Raw genomic sequence first — 14,476 nt, forward strand, 5'->3', positions numbered from 1 at the left:
TTAAGAAATAAGATTTATTGCCCCAAAGTGGGAAGGGAGGTGGTCGTAATAGGAAAGCCACTCAGCGTTCCCCTGGGTGCAAGCCGGGGGACAGCAGAGCCCCCAGCTTCAAAACCTGTACACACGCGTACGCACACACCACCAGGGGCATCCCAGGGACTCCTGCTCTGACAGGGAGAGATCCTGGGCAGGATTTGGGAAACCCGAGCTCCCGCTGCATGCATGGTCAACACTGCTGGCACCAGACTCTGGTCAGGAAGAATCAATCTGAGGAGAGAGAAGGATGGAGGAAAGCCATCAGGGGGACCTCCCTCCTCCCCAAAGGCCCCTCCCGGCCTGCTGCATATCCTAGAGAAGTTGATCTCTCCTTGGCCCCAAGTCAGCTCCAAGTGCCCCTCCTACAGCTCCTCATACCACTCCTCTCCCACCCAAAGCCTTGACTGTGATCCGATAACTGTGTGTGTGTGTGTCTGTGTGTGTGTAACTGGGACCCCAACCGGAAGGATATCCATGGGGCCTGAATCAGGCCTCCCCACCCAAAGGCCTCCCCATACCACAGGATGACGCTGACTGTATGTGGCCCCCATGGTTCGCCCACCCACTCCAGATGCCTTGACGTACCCCCTGAGCAGGGCTTTCGGAAGTAGATGAGGAGCACTAAGCCAACAATGATACCCAGCACACCCAGGCCAAAGGCCACACCGCAGAGCACATTCTCCAGAAGATCAGAGGGCAGCGCATTACGGGGCACTGGAGAAAAAGGGGAACGGGTCAGCCTGGAGACTTGGTCGGTGAGCCCCCCGCCCGGGGAATTACATGGGTGTTTGGGATGAAATAGGAGAAACCGAGGCATGAAAAACTGAAGTTGCTCAGGGTGCGAATGGACTTCAACAAGATCCAAGCAGAGAAAGAAGGCCCTCCCACAGGTCCATTCTTTTTTGCCCCCACAAGGAACCAGGCTTCCAAGGAGAAAGTTCTCACCCCAATAGGCAACTGCCGTGTGGTTGTCAATTTCGTGAGTCACAATGCAGGAGAAAAGGTCAGAGGGTGCTGGTGTGAAGTTTAAGTAAGAAAAGGCCTGGAAGCTGAGTTCATCAACGGCGGACACAAAAGTGGGCCCTATTCCTTCCACAGGGTCCAAGTGATGCCTCCAGTTCACCGTCAATGTGGGTGGGAAGAGATTACTGACAAAACAGACCAGCGTGTTGGGCTTGCCAAACTCCAGGGGCTTCAGTGTGAACATGTCAACAACAGGAAACCCTGGTGGGAGGGTTGAGGTGGGAGGGAAAGAAGTAACTAGTTTAGATGGTACCCCTGAGTTTGGAAGGGGCGTGTCACAGAGAGGGGAGGGCAGAGACCGTGTCAGTGGGGCGGGCTCTGGGACAAGACATGAGGGAGGAGCTCAGGCTCTGAGGGAGGTCTTCTTCCAGGCAAGAACCAGACCTGGACCTAGAGGCAGAGCCAGTTCCAGGCCACCCTGGGGCCCTCCACCCTGACTCCCCTCAGGGCTTCCTGTCTAGACCTCACATGGGCATCTAATCGTAGGCTGTCTTCTTACTGAAACACGGGCACATCATCGGATACTTCCGCTCTCCCCTTCCATCCTACTGGGCAGAGCAACATGAGCTCTAATATTCAGTAGGCATCAATCGGTCCCTGTTGCATTCATGGAGTTCAATAAATAGTTCTGAACACCTACTATGCCCTAGGCACATGTCTTTGCCCCACAACAAAAACAGAGCTGGTAAGGGGAGACCCAGAAGGCATTAGACGAGGGGGCTGGCGTGAAAGGGAATAATTCGGCGTACAGGTGGAGGAGGTTAAGAATGCAGCCCCTTCCCCACCCCCAGAAAGACCCCTGACCTCTAGACACAGGGATGTGCCCTTCAAGTTTTGGTCCTATTTCCTGGATCATAGCCCAGCAGAACGCTTTTTCAAAGAAAATGGTGGAAATATCTCCGGGCTTCTGAGTCCAGTCAGCAAACTCAGGCAGGCGAGGCACTCGGGTGTTCTGGGTGAAGTCGAAAGAGAAAAGCTGGTCCCCGTCATAGGCTTCCGAGAGGCCGACGCTGGGACTCCAGTTCTGGCAGTACATCGTGTGCAGGAACGTGTGGTTTTGCAGTTCGTCCCGCCACACTGGAGCAGGAGCTGCAAAGGAGACGGGGGAGTCAGGGAGGGGGGCGCTCCTGCGCCTCTTTAGCTTAGAAAATAGCGAGGCCTGCTTCGGGCAGAGGGGGTAGGGTTGGGGCGTAACCCCTTCTTGGGTCTGTTATTTAGGCTTTCCCTCCCAATGGGGGTGAAGAAGAAATTACAGGATCTCTCCAAACTTCTCCTGCCCATAAAAAGGCCAACTGTCTAAAGTTGTAAAAGTGAAAAAGGTCTACCGTCAAAAGTGACAGATACGAAGTCACAATGCTGGCTGCGTGCTTGTGTGCAGCACAGAGGCATCTGGCCAGGGAAGTCATTGCAAGCTGAACTCGCGCCTGCACTCCGCTCACCAAGCCATGCATCCTGGCACAGGGCTGCACCCTCCCAAAAAAGCAATCTTCATCTAACTCAAAGAAGGCCACCATACTGACTTGTGAAGGCCTTGGGTGGGTTCCCCAGCCTTAGAAGGGAGGGCAAAGGAATGGTCATGGCCACCCCAAGCCACAGATGACACTGACCCTTCTTACCCCCAGACAACATGGTAAGCTGAAAAAACCTCCAGGCTTCTCTCTTCAGCCCCTTCATTAGCACCAGACCTCTCTGAAAACGTCTTCACCTCCTTCAACCCCCCCCCCCCCAGACCCTGCAGTGACAGGACCGGGGGACCTAAAGTTGCAGGAAATAATTCTATTCTTTGACACTCCTGGCAAGAATCTCCCCCCCCACACAGTAGTGGGAAATTTCTATCCAGTACTCACTACCTAGAATAATAGATATTTAAAGGAAGACGGATCTTGCAGATTAATCTTGCATTCTGCCCCATCCTTCACAAAGAAGGAAACTAAGGACCAATAAAGTTAAGACACTTTCCAAAAACCACAAGGTGAGTTGATGACACAGTGCAGAGTAGACGACTAAATAGGACAGTGAAATAATATTTGTTCAAATCCCAGCTCTGCCCCCTTCCAACTGTGTGAATTTGACCACGTTAGAGTCTCTGAGTCTCATTTTTTTCCATCTGTAAAATGGATATAATAATCCCTGTTTCAAGAGATTGTCGTAACTGGAATATATAAAGCACCTCTGACATTGTTTGCATCCTTCCAGAGTTGACCTCTTCCCCAGTTCTGCTATTGTTTCCAGTACTCCATAATACTTTTTGCCACTTACACAGCACAGGACTTCAAATGCAAAGAAGACCTCCAATGCTCTGGATGACTCCCTAGGCTCTAACCTGTCAGGACTGCCGTAAAGGAGAGGTACTGTCATACCTTCAGGGGCGGTCCGGGAGGAGGGCAGCAGCCACAGGAGCTGTAACAGCCTTAGCAGTGCAGCTCCTGGCCTCTGCTCACGATCCATAGCCTCACACCGCACCGTGGGCTAAGAGCTACCAACCAGCTGCCCCAGGGCCCCAAACTCCTTCCCCAGATCAAGTTCCGCCAGCTACTTCCAATGGTTGCCTTTATCATTTGGCTAAACCAATCACAGAACTGTAGCGTTTAACATCATGAGTCGCTGGGGAGAGACACGGTACCAGCAACCTCTTCAAGACTTGGCTCTCTCACCGGGCGGAAGTCGGGTGCGTAACTGGGCTGGGAAGACAATGGAGGGATGTCTGCCTCCTGCTGGGGATCCCTCTTTAGTATCAAGCGGTCAGCTTCAGCCTGTAACCTAGGTAATGGACTCTTCAGAGCAGCACCACCTCCTGGCAGAACGCTGCAGCGGGGAAGCTCCTCTTCCCACGGCAAACTCCCAGGGTTCTTCAGACCCCGCCTCCTCCTCCCTCCAGCCCTCCCTCCTCTTTCTCTCTCTCAGAGGTATTCGTCAGGCATTAGCTCTAATTCATTCTGCAGAAATACATGGAAAATTTAGTAAGTGCTATTATTGGGTCCGGTGCTAGAAATACAAAGATGAATAAAGGATATTCCTGCCTTCAAAGAGCTTATAGTCTGCAATGAATAAATCATTACACAACAATGTAATATATTCAGACAAGAATGTGCCAAGTGTTTTGAAAGTAGTAACTTAATGAGGATGGAGGAATAGGTGGACATAATCAAGGCTTCTAAGAATCTTGAAAGAAGAACAATTTGACCAGCAGAACATGAAGGAAGAGAAAAGCATTCTAGGGCAAGGGACAGGTGGGTATGTGAAGGTCAAAGGCATTCAAAGCTCCTTCCCTTGGAGACACCTGTGTGGTTGGATGTGAATATGGTGTGGAGGCTACTGATTGTGCCCCTGTTTGGTGGTGGGGTGTGGGGGAGTGTCAATATGAGCTAGAAATTTAAGCGAGAGCCAGATCACATAGGCCATGTTATACCACAAAGAGGGTCTGGCTTTTAGAGATATTAAAACTGGGGAGTGACACAATTATTTTAAATTTTAGAAAAATTGGTCTGACATTTCAAAGGATGGCCTGGAGCTTGGAAAAAATTGAACTAAAACTGCTGGTCAGAGTCTATAGTATATTGCATCAAAATAAAAAGTTGCACACACCCACACACCACTTTTTTAAGCAATATAGCAATAATTTAGGTGAGAAATGATAAAAGCCTGAATTAAGTCATGAACAGAGGAGATGGAGGGAATAGAGTGTTGATATAATTACGAGGTAGAATCTAAAGAGCTTGGCTACTGATTAGCCCAGTGGAGAGGTCAAGGCTAACATTAAGATTTCTAGATTGGGTGGCTGGATGGGTGGTCAGTAATGGGCTACGCTGAAATAGAAAAGAATACCATAGAAGCAGGTTTGATGAAGAAGAGAATGAGTCAGTGTTGTACATGTTGAATCTCAGATGCCAGTGGAAGAGCCACGCAGGAGACGTGAGGTACATGGGTATGGATCTCAGGTAGGGGCTGAAAAAACTCAATTTGGGAGTCATCAGCACAAATGTTGAAGCAGAAGCAATGGACAGACTGCAAGCAGACTGTGCAGACGGAGCAGGAAGTGACACAAGGACATAAGTCTGCATGGGTTCCAACCCCAGCCCTCTTATCAATTATCATCCAGGATCTAGTCAGGAACATAGAACCACTCTAGGTCTTCCAGACTGAAGGAATTTAATACAGAAAAGTGGTTACAATGGTGTTAAAAGGGCAAGAAGTACAAAAGGAAAAAGCATGTGTCTGGAGGCACAAATAGGAAAGAGGAATACCTAGAAATCAGAAGTTTCTATTGCCCCCTACACCTGCTGTTGCCCTGGGACAGACACCATCATAGCTGGTTCTGGATCTGCTGAAAAAGCTTCCTCCTTCTTCAAGTCTGGATCATTGAGAAGGTGCTTTCTCTACCTAGGAGGCTGGAGTCCAGAATCACCCATTCTTGCTGCTGCCATATCTACAAGCACTCTGTTAGAAACTAAAGCAGGAAGCTTCTCATTTTCTCTTGCCTTCTTATCTCCCGCCAGCGCCTCCTACTGAGAGAATCTAAGAGCAAGCCAACTGGCTAGGAAGCCTGGGAAGTACATACCTTACAGACTCCTAGGCCAAGCAGTCCAGAACACAGTATAGGAGGGCGAGTGTAGTACTGGCACCAGAAAACAACCCGTACACAGACATGGACTAATTTGTAGGAATCTAGTGACACCAGGAGCATCCAGATGGCTATGAGAGCTAAGAGTAGAACAAGGAAGAAGTAGATTCAGAGAAACAGAGGTGTTCCATGAAGAAGGACAAGGTCAGCGTTATAAAATGCTACCCAGAAGTCAAAGAAGGACTAGAAGTGTCCTTAGATTTGGTAATTATGAAATGGTTGACAAATGTATTGAGAGCAGTTTCAGTGTTGTAGTGGGAGTTGACTCCAGATTGTGGTGGGCTAAGAAGCAAGTGGGAGGTGAGGAAGAAACTGTCACTGTATATGCTGGAAGTCTAATAGAGAAGAAAAAGGGAGAAAGACAGAAGGGGTGGGGGAAGAGGCAGTGAGAAATATCTAATGTGGCAATTAAGTAATCTTAGAAATTAATCTATGTGTATATGGTCCCTCAGTATTTCTCAGGCTTTCCAAATCCATACTCCCTTTTGAAAAATAAATAACAGCAGCAATAATAGCCAAAACCAGAAACAACCCCATGACCTCCTGGGTATTCTGAAACACTAATGTGTGAGCGCACCTGTGAGTGTGTGCGGTGGGGGCAGGCGGAGTGCCAAGTCTGGGGTAGGGTTTGGAAATCATTGTGTTACACTCCAAAAAAACAGAACATCTTCCCAATGTCCCACTCTTTGTGGACTAACCCATCAGCAGCTCCTTCAGTGGGAAGATGGATTCAGGCCCTTGAGGGGAAGCAGAAAGGAAGTTTATGACATCACCAGGACTATAGGGGGAGACATAGAGCACATAGCCCCAGAGAGTCTGAACCAGGGATAGGCAAACTTTGGTAACGGACCAGATAGTAACTACGTGGGGCTTTGTGGGCCACTCGTCTCTGGCTTGGGTACTCAGCGGCGGCCCAAAAACAGCCACAGGCAACATGTCAGTAAAAGAGCATGGCTAGGCTGGTTTCCTCCCCGCTTTTACTCCCACTTCCTTGGCATCTCCTTCTCAGTCTCCTTCGTGGACCACTTCCTTTCAGTTACTCTTTAAATCGTGGTCCCTGGAGTTTCGTTCTTAACCTTCTTTTTTACTTATGGACACTGAAATATAAATTTCGTATCATTGTCATGACATCATTCTTCTTTTGCTTTTCTTACACTTTAAAAATGTAACCATTTTTCTTAGTTCTGAAGTCATGTAAAAGATGGTGGGCTGGATTTTGCTCCATATCATAGTTTTCTGAACACCGTTACCTGTGTGTGGTCAGAATTGGGATGGGGGACTGAAAATAAACCAAAGAAGGGCTCCATTCCCCCTTGGGGGTGGCAATGGGTTAATGAATACATTGCGGCCCAGACAGGACAGATTGTTTGGAAGGAGATCTGAGGGGAAACAGGAGGAAGAAGACTGGGTGGTGGGAAGGCTAGAAACAGGCTCTGGGTGGGAGGAAAGAGACAAAAGGGTCCAAGTTCTCCACAGATTAGAGTGTGGACAAGGTCAGGGTGAGCAGATATATAGCCACCTATCCTCAAGACTCTGGCAAGGTGTGGTTAACTCTTTTCTCTCCCAGTATAAATAGTAACAAGTTCAAACAGTTATGACTACCCTTCCCTCCATGCAATCCTTCTTCCCGTCAGGACTCTCCAACAAGTTCTGTAGCAGATATCTCAAAAAGAGTCTCTAATTAGTTTGGGGAGGTAGTACTTGTGCGTGAGAGGAGCAAGGCAACCGGTTCTGTATCCCAGTAACTCACCGTCTATTTTGGTCATTAGATAGGAATGTCCCTGAAAATAATGGCCCCTGTAAATCCAGTAGGCCATGGCTTTCTAACACAGCTCGCCCATCCCTTTCCAGTACTGCCCCATTTATTTTTCCTAGAAGGCCAAATTTCCTGAAAAGGTATGGGTTCCCATATTTCCACCTTTATTCTTGCCATTTAATCCATAACCCTCAACAATGAGACTGTTCACCAATATTTTTGTGTCGTTAAATCAAATGGACTCTTTGCAACATTTAACACTGTTGGCCATGCCCTCCTTCCTAAAGTGGCCTATTTTTTGGCATCCTGTATGGCACCCTCTCCTAGTTTTCCCTCCCATTTCTCTGGCGTCCTCTTCTCTGTCTTCTTTGTGGACTCCTTTCTTAAGAGTTGGTGTTCCCTGGAGTTTTGTCCTCAACCTTTTCTCTTCTTACACTACATTTGTCCTGGATGGCATGCCTTCGGTTGCCACCTATTTGCTGATGTCTTCCAAATCTACCCCTTGAGCTCAGATCTTGCCCTCGGTTCCATACCACCCAGATACCCAACTGCCTTTAGGCCTCTCTACTTGACCTCCACAGAGTTCTCAAACTGTATCCTCCACAAAAGTATCCCTCAAGAAATGTTTTCAAATGCAAATTTGATAGTAGCAATGCTCTATTTTTAATTTATTTCCTCACAGAGGTAATAGGATACCAAATACATTTACATAGTAATTTTATTGCATAATCATTTATTATATTGAATAAAGTTCTTTGAGATGTAGGCAATAGAAACCAATTCTGGCTAACTTAAGTTTTAAAATGGCAATTGACTGGAACGATGCTGAGCGAGTTCATGAAATGAAAGGAAGAGTGGGATAAACTAGCCTCAGGAAGGGGAGCCTCAGGGGCCTTAGCAGCAAGGGTTGAGCTGCCATTAATTACGCCTCACCTTCAAAGACCTCCAGACTCCACCTTTCAAGTCTCACATTGCTGGGAGAGACAGTCTGACCCACTCAGCTTGTATTAGTGTGTATCTCTGGATCAATTAGCTGTGGCCAGGCACAATATCACCCCTACGTATCAGAGTTATTTCCGGAGAGGGGAGAATCATCATGAACCAAAACCATATGGCATCCCAGACAATTGCATGAGATCTTCTGAGACATAAACATGAGGGTAATCTGTGTAGTAATGCTCAGACAGCATTTCCCAACTAACTGCCTGGGTGATACATGCCTTCCACTTGATGATCTCTAGTCTGTCACAAGTCTTGCCACAAATTCAAAACACACTCATAATACGATTCAACGTTGATTTATTAATAATAAAAATATTTACATTCCACTAACTGATTTCCTTTGGATCTATGACTAAAAGAAGTTTTATTTTAAATTTTGCTATGAAAAATTTCAAACAGGGGCGCCTGGGTGGCTCAGTCGGTTAAGTGTCTGACTCTTGATTTCGGTTTAGGTCATGATCTCAGGGTCGTAGGATTGAGGCCCATGTCAGGCTCTGAGCTCAGCGTGGAGTCTGCTTGTCCCTCTCCCTCTGCCCCTCCCCCCACTGTCCCTCTCTATCTTTAAAATAAATAAAATCTTTTTTTAAAAATTTCAAACGTACATAAAGGAGAAGAATCTAATAAATCTTCATTGTACTCTCATGAGTTTCAATACTTTTCGACCTTCTAAAAACTCTTCCATTTTTGTTTCATCTATTCTGTTCCACATCCTTTTTTTTTTTTCTTTTCTGGGCTATTTTAAACAAATTCTGTCACTACATTTCTAAGATAAAAACTTTTCTTTTAATATAATACAATATTATCACCACAACCAACAAAATTAAAAACAATTGTTTAACTTAATTTAAACCAACCTGTGTTCATTTTTCCCCAAGTATCTCAAAAATGTCTAAATTTTAAATGAAAAGCAGTGTCTTATGGTTTCCAAACTGCATCCATTTCAAAAGTACTGGTGAGTTTTCTTTTTTTTTTTTTTTAAGGATTTTATTTGTTCATTTGAGAGAGAGAGAGAACAAACAAGCAGTGGGGAGGGGCAGAAGGAGAGGGAGAAGCAGACTCCCCACTGAGCAGGGAGCCCAATGCAGGGCTCAATCCCAGGATCTGGAGATCATGACCTGAGCCAAGACAGACACTTAACCATCTGAGCCACCCAGGTGCCCCAGTGAGTTTTCTATTTTACATTATGTCTCATAAACCCCTGTTGATGGTTCAACAATGAATTCTAATAAGAAAATTAAGTTTAGCAATTACTATCTTGAATGCAACTCCATCTCAAAATTCACAAAACTAAACTCATCACCCTCCCTTCCCAACAAGTTCCAACTCCTATATTCAAGACCTCGGTAAAAAACTTGACTATCCAACCAGTCATCTGAGCTACAAATCTATGAGTCAACCTTGACAACTTCATCTTCCTCAAACCTTCTTACCCAATTTTTTACCAAGTCCTATCAATTCTACCTCATTAATAACTCTTGCATCTGTCCTTTCTTTTCTTCCCATTCCCACTGGTTCAAGCCTTCATTGATTTGCTTGCATTTTCTTAGTCTTTTTTTTTTTTTAAGATTTTAATTATTTATTTGAGAGAGAGAGCATGGGAGAGAGAGCATGAGCAGGGGGAGGGGCTGGGGCAGAGGGAGAAACAGACTCCCTGCTCAGCAGGGAGCCTGATTTGGGGCTGCATCCCAGGACTCTGGGATCATGACTTGAGCCAAAGGCAGATGCTTAACTGACTGAGCCACCCAGGCGCCCCATACAACTTTCTCTTTCTTGATCTGTCTCCAGCCTTATTTTCTAGTGCTGCCAAAGGAATTTTTTAATTTCGCATATTTGATCACATACTTTTGTATAAAGGCCTCCAACGATTGTCTGTAATCTGCTTTCCTTAGTATGATCCTTAACAACCTGGATCCCATTTAACCTACTTCTATATGTCCTTTGAGATGAAATCTCATCTCCCTCAGGAAGCCTTGGAACCTGGAACAGAGATTAGTAGCCTGTTCTGGATGCTTCCACAGCACCCTGTGTCTGCCATTACCATCATTTTTCTCGTATTACTCGATTTATATATGTGCTTCATAGTCACCTCACTCTCATTGCAGGATCCTTCAGTAACTATGCCCTATTCTTTCCTTTTACATTCTTAGCATCCACCAAGAAGGCCCACCAACAAATGACTACTCACTGGATGACTGTGCTGTTACTAAAGATGTTGAAATGGAGACTGAAGAGCCTTCAAGCATTAGATGAATGATAGATAATCCCTTCTAACACAGGTACTTCAACGGTAGGTCTTACTAGGCATGCCTATGGGCTACTCTGCAAATACTTTTCTCCCCACTGCCTTCCCTGTGTGACCCACCATTCTCCACCCTCTTTCCATTCCATTCTAGGTCCTTCCCAAGCTCCTTGCCAACTGCCACTTTCTTCCTATTCCCTTTCACCTCCTATTTCAGAGAGCAAACCTAGTTATCCATCTCCCACTTACCCTCATTCCCATCTCAATATATCTCTTCACATCCATGTTCATTCTTTCTTTTAACTACCTTATTAGGATGTAGCAATTCTGTCAACTACGAGGTTGGAATTTATTATTCCATATATAAACAAGAAAACTGTGGCTCAAAGATGTTTATTTATTTACTTATTTATTTATCTAGCAAATATATATTGACCACCCTCTACGTGCCTGGCAGGATGCTGGACACCAGACATCTATCATCATCAAACTTATAATCTAGTGAAAATAGAGACATTAAACAATTATACAAACAAATCTATAAAAGCAAATTGTAAAATGTACTATGAAGGAAAAGAACTGAGATCCATAAGATTAACTGGAGTGGGGAACCTAGTGATAGTGAGATGGGATCTGAAGGGTGAGTGGGAGTTAGTCAGGCAGAGTGGGAAGAATGCTCCCATGGAGGGAACAGCATGCGTAAACCACTAAGACAGGCAAAAGACGGCTCCTTCAAGGAAGTGAAAGAAGTTCAGTGTGGCTGGAACATAATCAGAGAGTAGAAGATGGTAGATGAGGCCAGAGGCAGGCAGAAGCAAGACCGCATGGGACCTTATGGACAGGGAGGCTTGGGCCCTCTTCTAAGCATAGTTAGTCCTGAGACTGTGACTACTTTATTCCTCTCATCTCACGTGTGGATGCATGCTAAGATTCCTAGTTCACCTACCTCCAGTCTCCCCAAAGCCAATCCATGGTGCACACTGTTGCCAAATAAATCTCCCTATAAAGGTACCTCTCACTTCCCCTCTCAGAAAACTTAAAATAGCTCCCTTCTTTCTACAATATTCAGTCTAGATTTCTTGGCCTGGGTTTTTAGGTTCCCTATACTCTGCATTCTACCCCCAGATTACAGAAACTATTCTCCAGTATCAGTCATGACCCTCAATTACCAAGCCGTGAGTTTTCCCCCTTTGTTCCCTTATACCTGTCTGCAGAATCTCACTTCCTCATTCAATCAGAACAAGGCTCTTAACCTGCAGTCCACACGCCACAAAATTCAGGGGTTCATGAACTTGGACGGAACTTTTTTAAGTCACTTTAATTTTCAATAACATCTAACTGAAATTTAATTTTAGGAAATGTAGAAAACAAATCTTTGCAGTACTAGCAGTACCTGTAATGTTGTCATCAATAGAAATCATCAATTAATACTTTCATATCACATACAGACATCTCAAAATATCTCTATAATTACTGAGTTGTTAGCCCTGCCAATAAATCATTTTATTTGTTACTTAAGAACCACATGTATTATATTAATATGGAAGCACATATTACTGGATCATCACACATTTCTTTCAACATTCTGGTAATTGTATATTTCATTTATGCGTTTATAAATAGTATTGTCAGACAAGGTCCTAAGGCTCCACCAGACCACCAAAGAAGTCCATGGCACAAATAAGCATAACAACTCCTGCTTAGTCATTTATTCAACAAACATGAAGTCCTCACTGGGGCCCTCTCTTGTTCTGGTACCCTCACATTAAGTCATTTTGCTTTTCCTTCTTGTTTGATGATCTTCCAGTGGTTCCACTTCCTATTCTGCTCCCTGTATGAGGATCTAACCCAAAGCTCAATCCTTGACTCACAACTAAATTCTGTTTTATACTTCCTCCCTTATAAATCTCACCCACTTGCATGACTGATTCAAACATCAATTCAAAGATGACACTCAAATCTACCTCTCCTAATCTTTTTTTCTCCAACTTCAATCCTAGATTTTAAACTACCTGCTGTGTCTAGCAACCAGAAAAACAGACCATTCACAGGCAGACTGCCTGGGTTCACATCTCGGTTCGGATCACTTACTAAAAGTGTGACCACAAGTAAATTATTTAACATCTATTGCTTCATTTAAAATATGGGGATGATAATAATACTATCTACTTTATAAGGTGATAAGAGTTAAAAGAGTTAATGTATGTAAAGCACTGAGACAAGTGGGTGGCTCAGCTGGTTAAGCTTTGGACTCTTGGTTTCGGTTCAGGTCATGACCTCAGGGTCATGAGATGGAGCCCCACATCGGGCTCCACACTCAGCCAGGAGCCTGCTTGAAATTCTCTCTCCTTCTCCCTCTGCCCCTCCCCCTGCTCAAGTGCTCTCTCTAAATAAATAAATAAAATCTTAAAAAGAAGAAAAAATACACGTAAAGCACTTATAACAGGGCCTAATACATTTCAAGTACTCAGTAAATGTGAGTGACCACTGGTCTCATCTCCTTTCAACCCCTGACATTTGTACCTGGTGTTTATAAACACGTATAGTGCTAGCTACTGGGAATATGAAGATAGGGTTCTTACCTAATGACATAACACTGATCAAGTCATTGCTCAAGTGACTCCCCACCTGGTCCAAAGTTAATGGCACTGGAAATCTTTTACAACACTGCCTCAGACAAATTTATCTTCCAGTCTTCTCTCCTCCTGTTTTACCTCTTACAGTTTATATTCTATTCCGGCCAGACTGGACTGCCCTGCTCTCTGTGAAGATGGCCTGTGCTGTTCTGCTTCTGTCTTTCCTCACACCATTCCAATGTCTCAATTATGTACTTGATAACAATGATTATTTCCAACAACTCACAATGATTATTTCCCCAAAACTATGAATGATGCCCCATAAACATACACATTACAATTTCATCTAAGTCACACATTTAAGAATCAATTTCCTTCAACATTTGCTCACTTTGTGAGCACCTCAACATTGGCCAGTTCCTGTGCCAAGAGCTGTGGGTATTTTTTAAAAAAAGAATACATATGACCCTGTTCTCAAGATCAAAGTCTAGTAAGGGAGAGAAACATGTAATCACATAAATGCCATTCACTATGAAACGTACAATCATAAGAGGAAGGGACACCAAAGAATGAGCAGTCAGCTCAATTTGGGAGGCAAGAGTAGGCTTTTTAGATAATGGATTTGGGGCTTAGATGTATTGGAGAAAAGCTTATTCCATGTAAGAGAACAGTATGTGTAAAATACAGAGGCATAAGCCAAAATGGTCTGTCTGGGGAACAGTTCATTATGGCTGGAGTACAGGACCCAAGGGGAAGTGGCTAGACGCAAAACTGGTGAAGCAGACAGGACTTTCCGGTAAGCATAGGCATTTGGACTTTATCACACAGGCAACGAGGAATTAATACAGGGTTTAAACAGCAGCATATGGCCAGAGCTAGTTTGGAAAGCTCACTCCTGGCAGTATTGTGGTAGAGGCAGAGAAGAAAATCTAAAGCAGTTCAACAGCACTTTCTGCAATAATGGAAATGTTCTATCATTCCTGCTGTCCAATATGATAGCCACTAGCCACATGTGGCTAATGAGAACTTGAAATGTGACTAGTGCAAGGGGGAACTGAGGAATTTAAAATTAATTTAAATAGCAACATGTGCCTAGTGGCCACTGTAATGGACAGTACAGCTTTAGAGATAGATAGGGAAATCAGTTAGGAAGCTGTTGATGTAGCTCAGATGATAGGACTATGACAGAATGTGATTCAGTAAATACTTCAGAGGCAAAATGG

The 14,476-nt window shown here is 44.7% G+C and overlaps 1 protein-coding gene across 3 annotated transcripts in view; it reads right to left on the reverse strand.

Annotated features, from left to right (window-relative positions):
• The window catches only part of LOC113243786 (HLA class II histocompatibility antigen, DM alpha chain), a 16,289-nt gene continuing 1,813 nt past the window's right edge, over nucleotides 1–14,476 (reverse strand). For 2 of the 3 annotated variants that reach the window (XM_026482637.4, XM_044378250.3), the window contains exons 2-5: nucleotides 1,864–2,148; nucleotides 982–1,260; nucleotides 622–750; nucleotides 1–267 (exon numbers count right to left, since the gene is read on the reverse strand). In XM_026482637.4, coding sequence (XP_026338422.2) covers nucleotides 263–267; nucleotides 622–750; nucleotides 982–1,260; nucleotides 1,864–2,148 — 698 coding nt within the window. In that variant the 3' untranslated portion in view covers nucleotides 1–262. Of the gene's footprint in view, nucleotides 268–621; nucleotides 751–981; nucleotides 1,261–1,863; nucleotides 2,149–3,419; nucleotides 3,608–14,476 lie in introns of those variants that run through there. The other variant, XM_026482636.4, reaches the window with a different exon arrangement.

The sequence above is a fragment of the Ursus arctos genome, unplaced genomic scaffold (assembly GCF_023065955.2).
Source record: "Ursus arctos isolate Adak ecotype North America unplaced genomic scaffold, UrsArc2.0 scaffold_31, whole genome shotgun sequence".
Classification (NCBI taxonomy): domain Eukaryota; kingdom Metazoa; phylum Chordata; class Mammalia; order Carnivora; family Ursidae; genus Ursus; species Ursus arctos.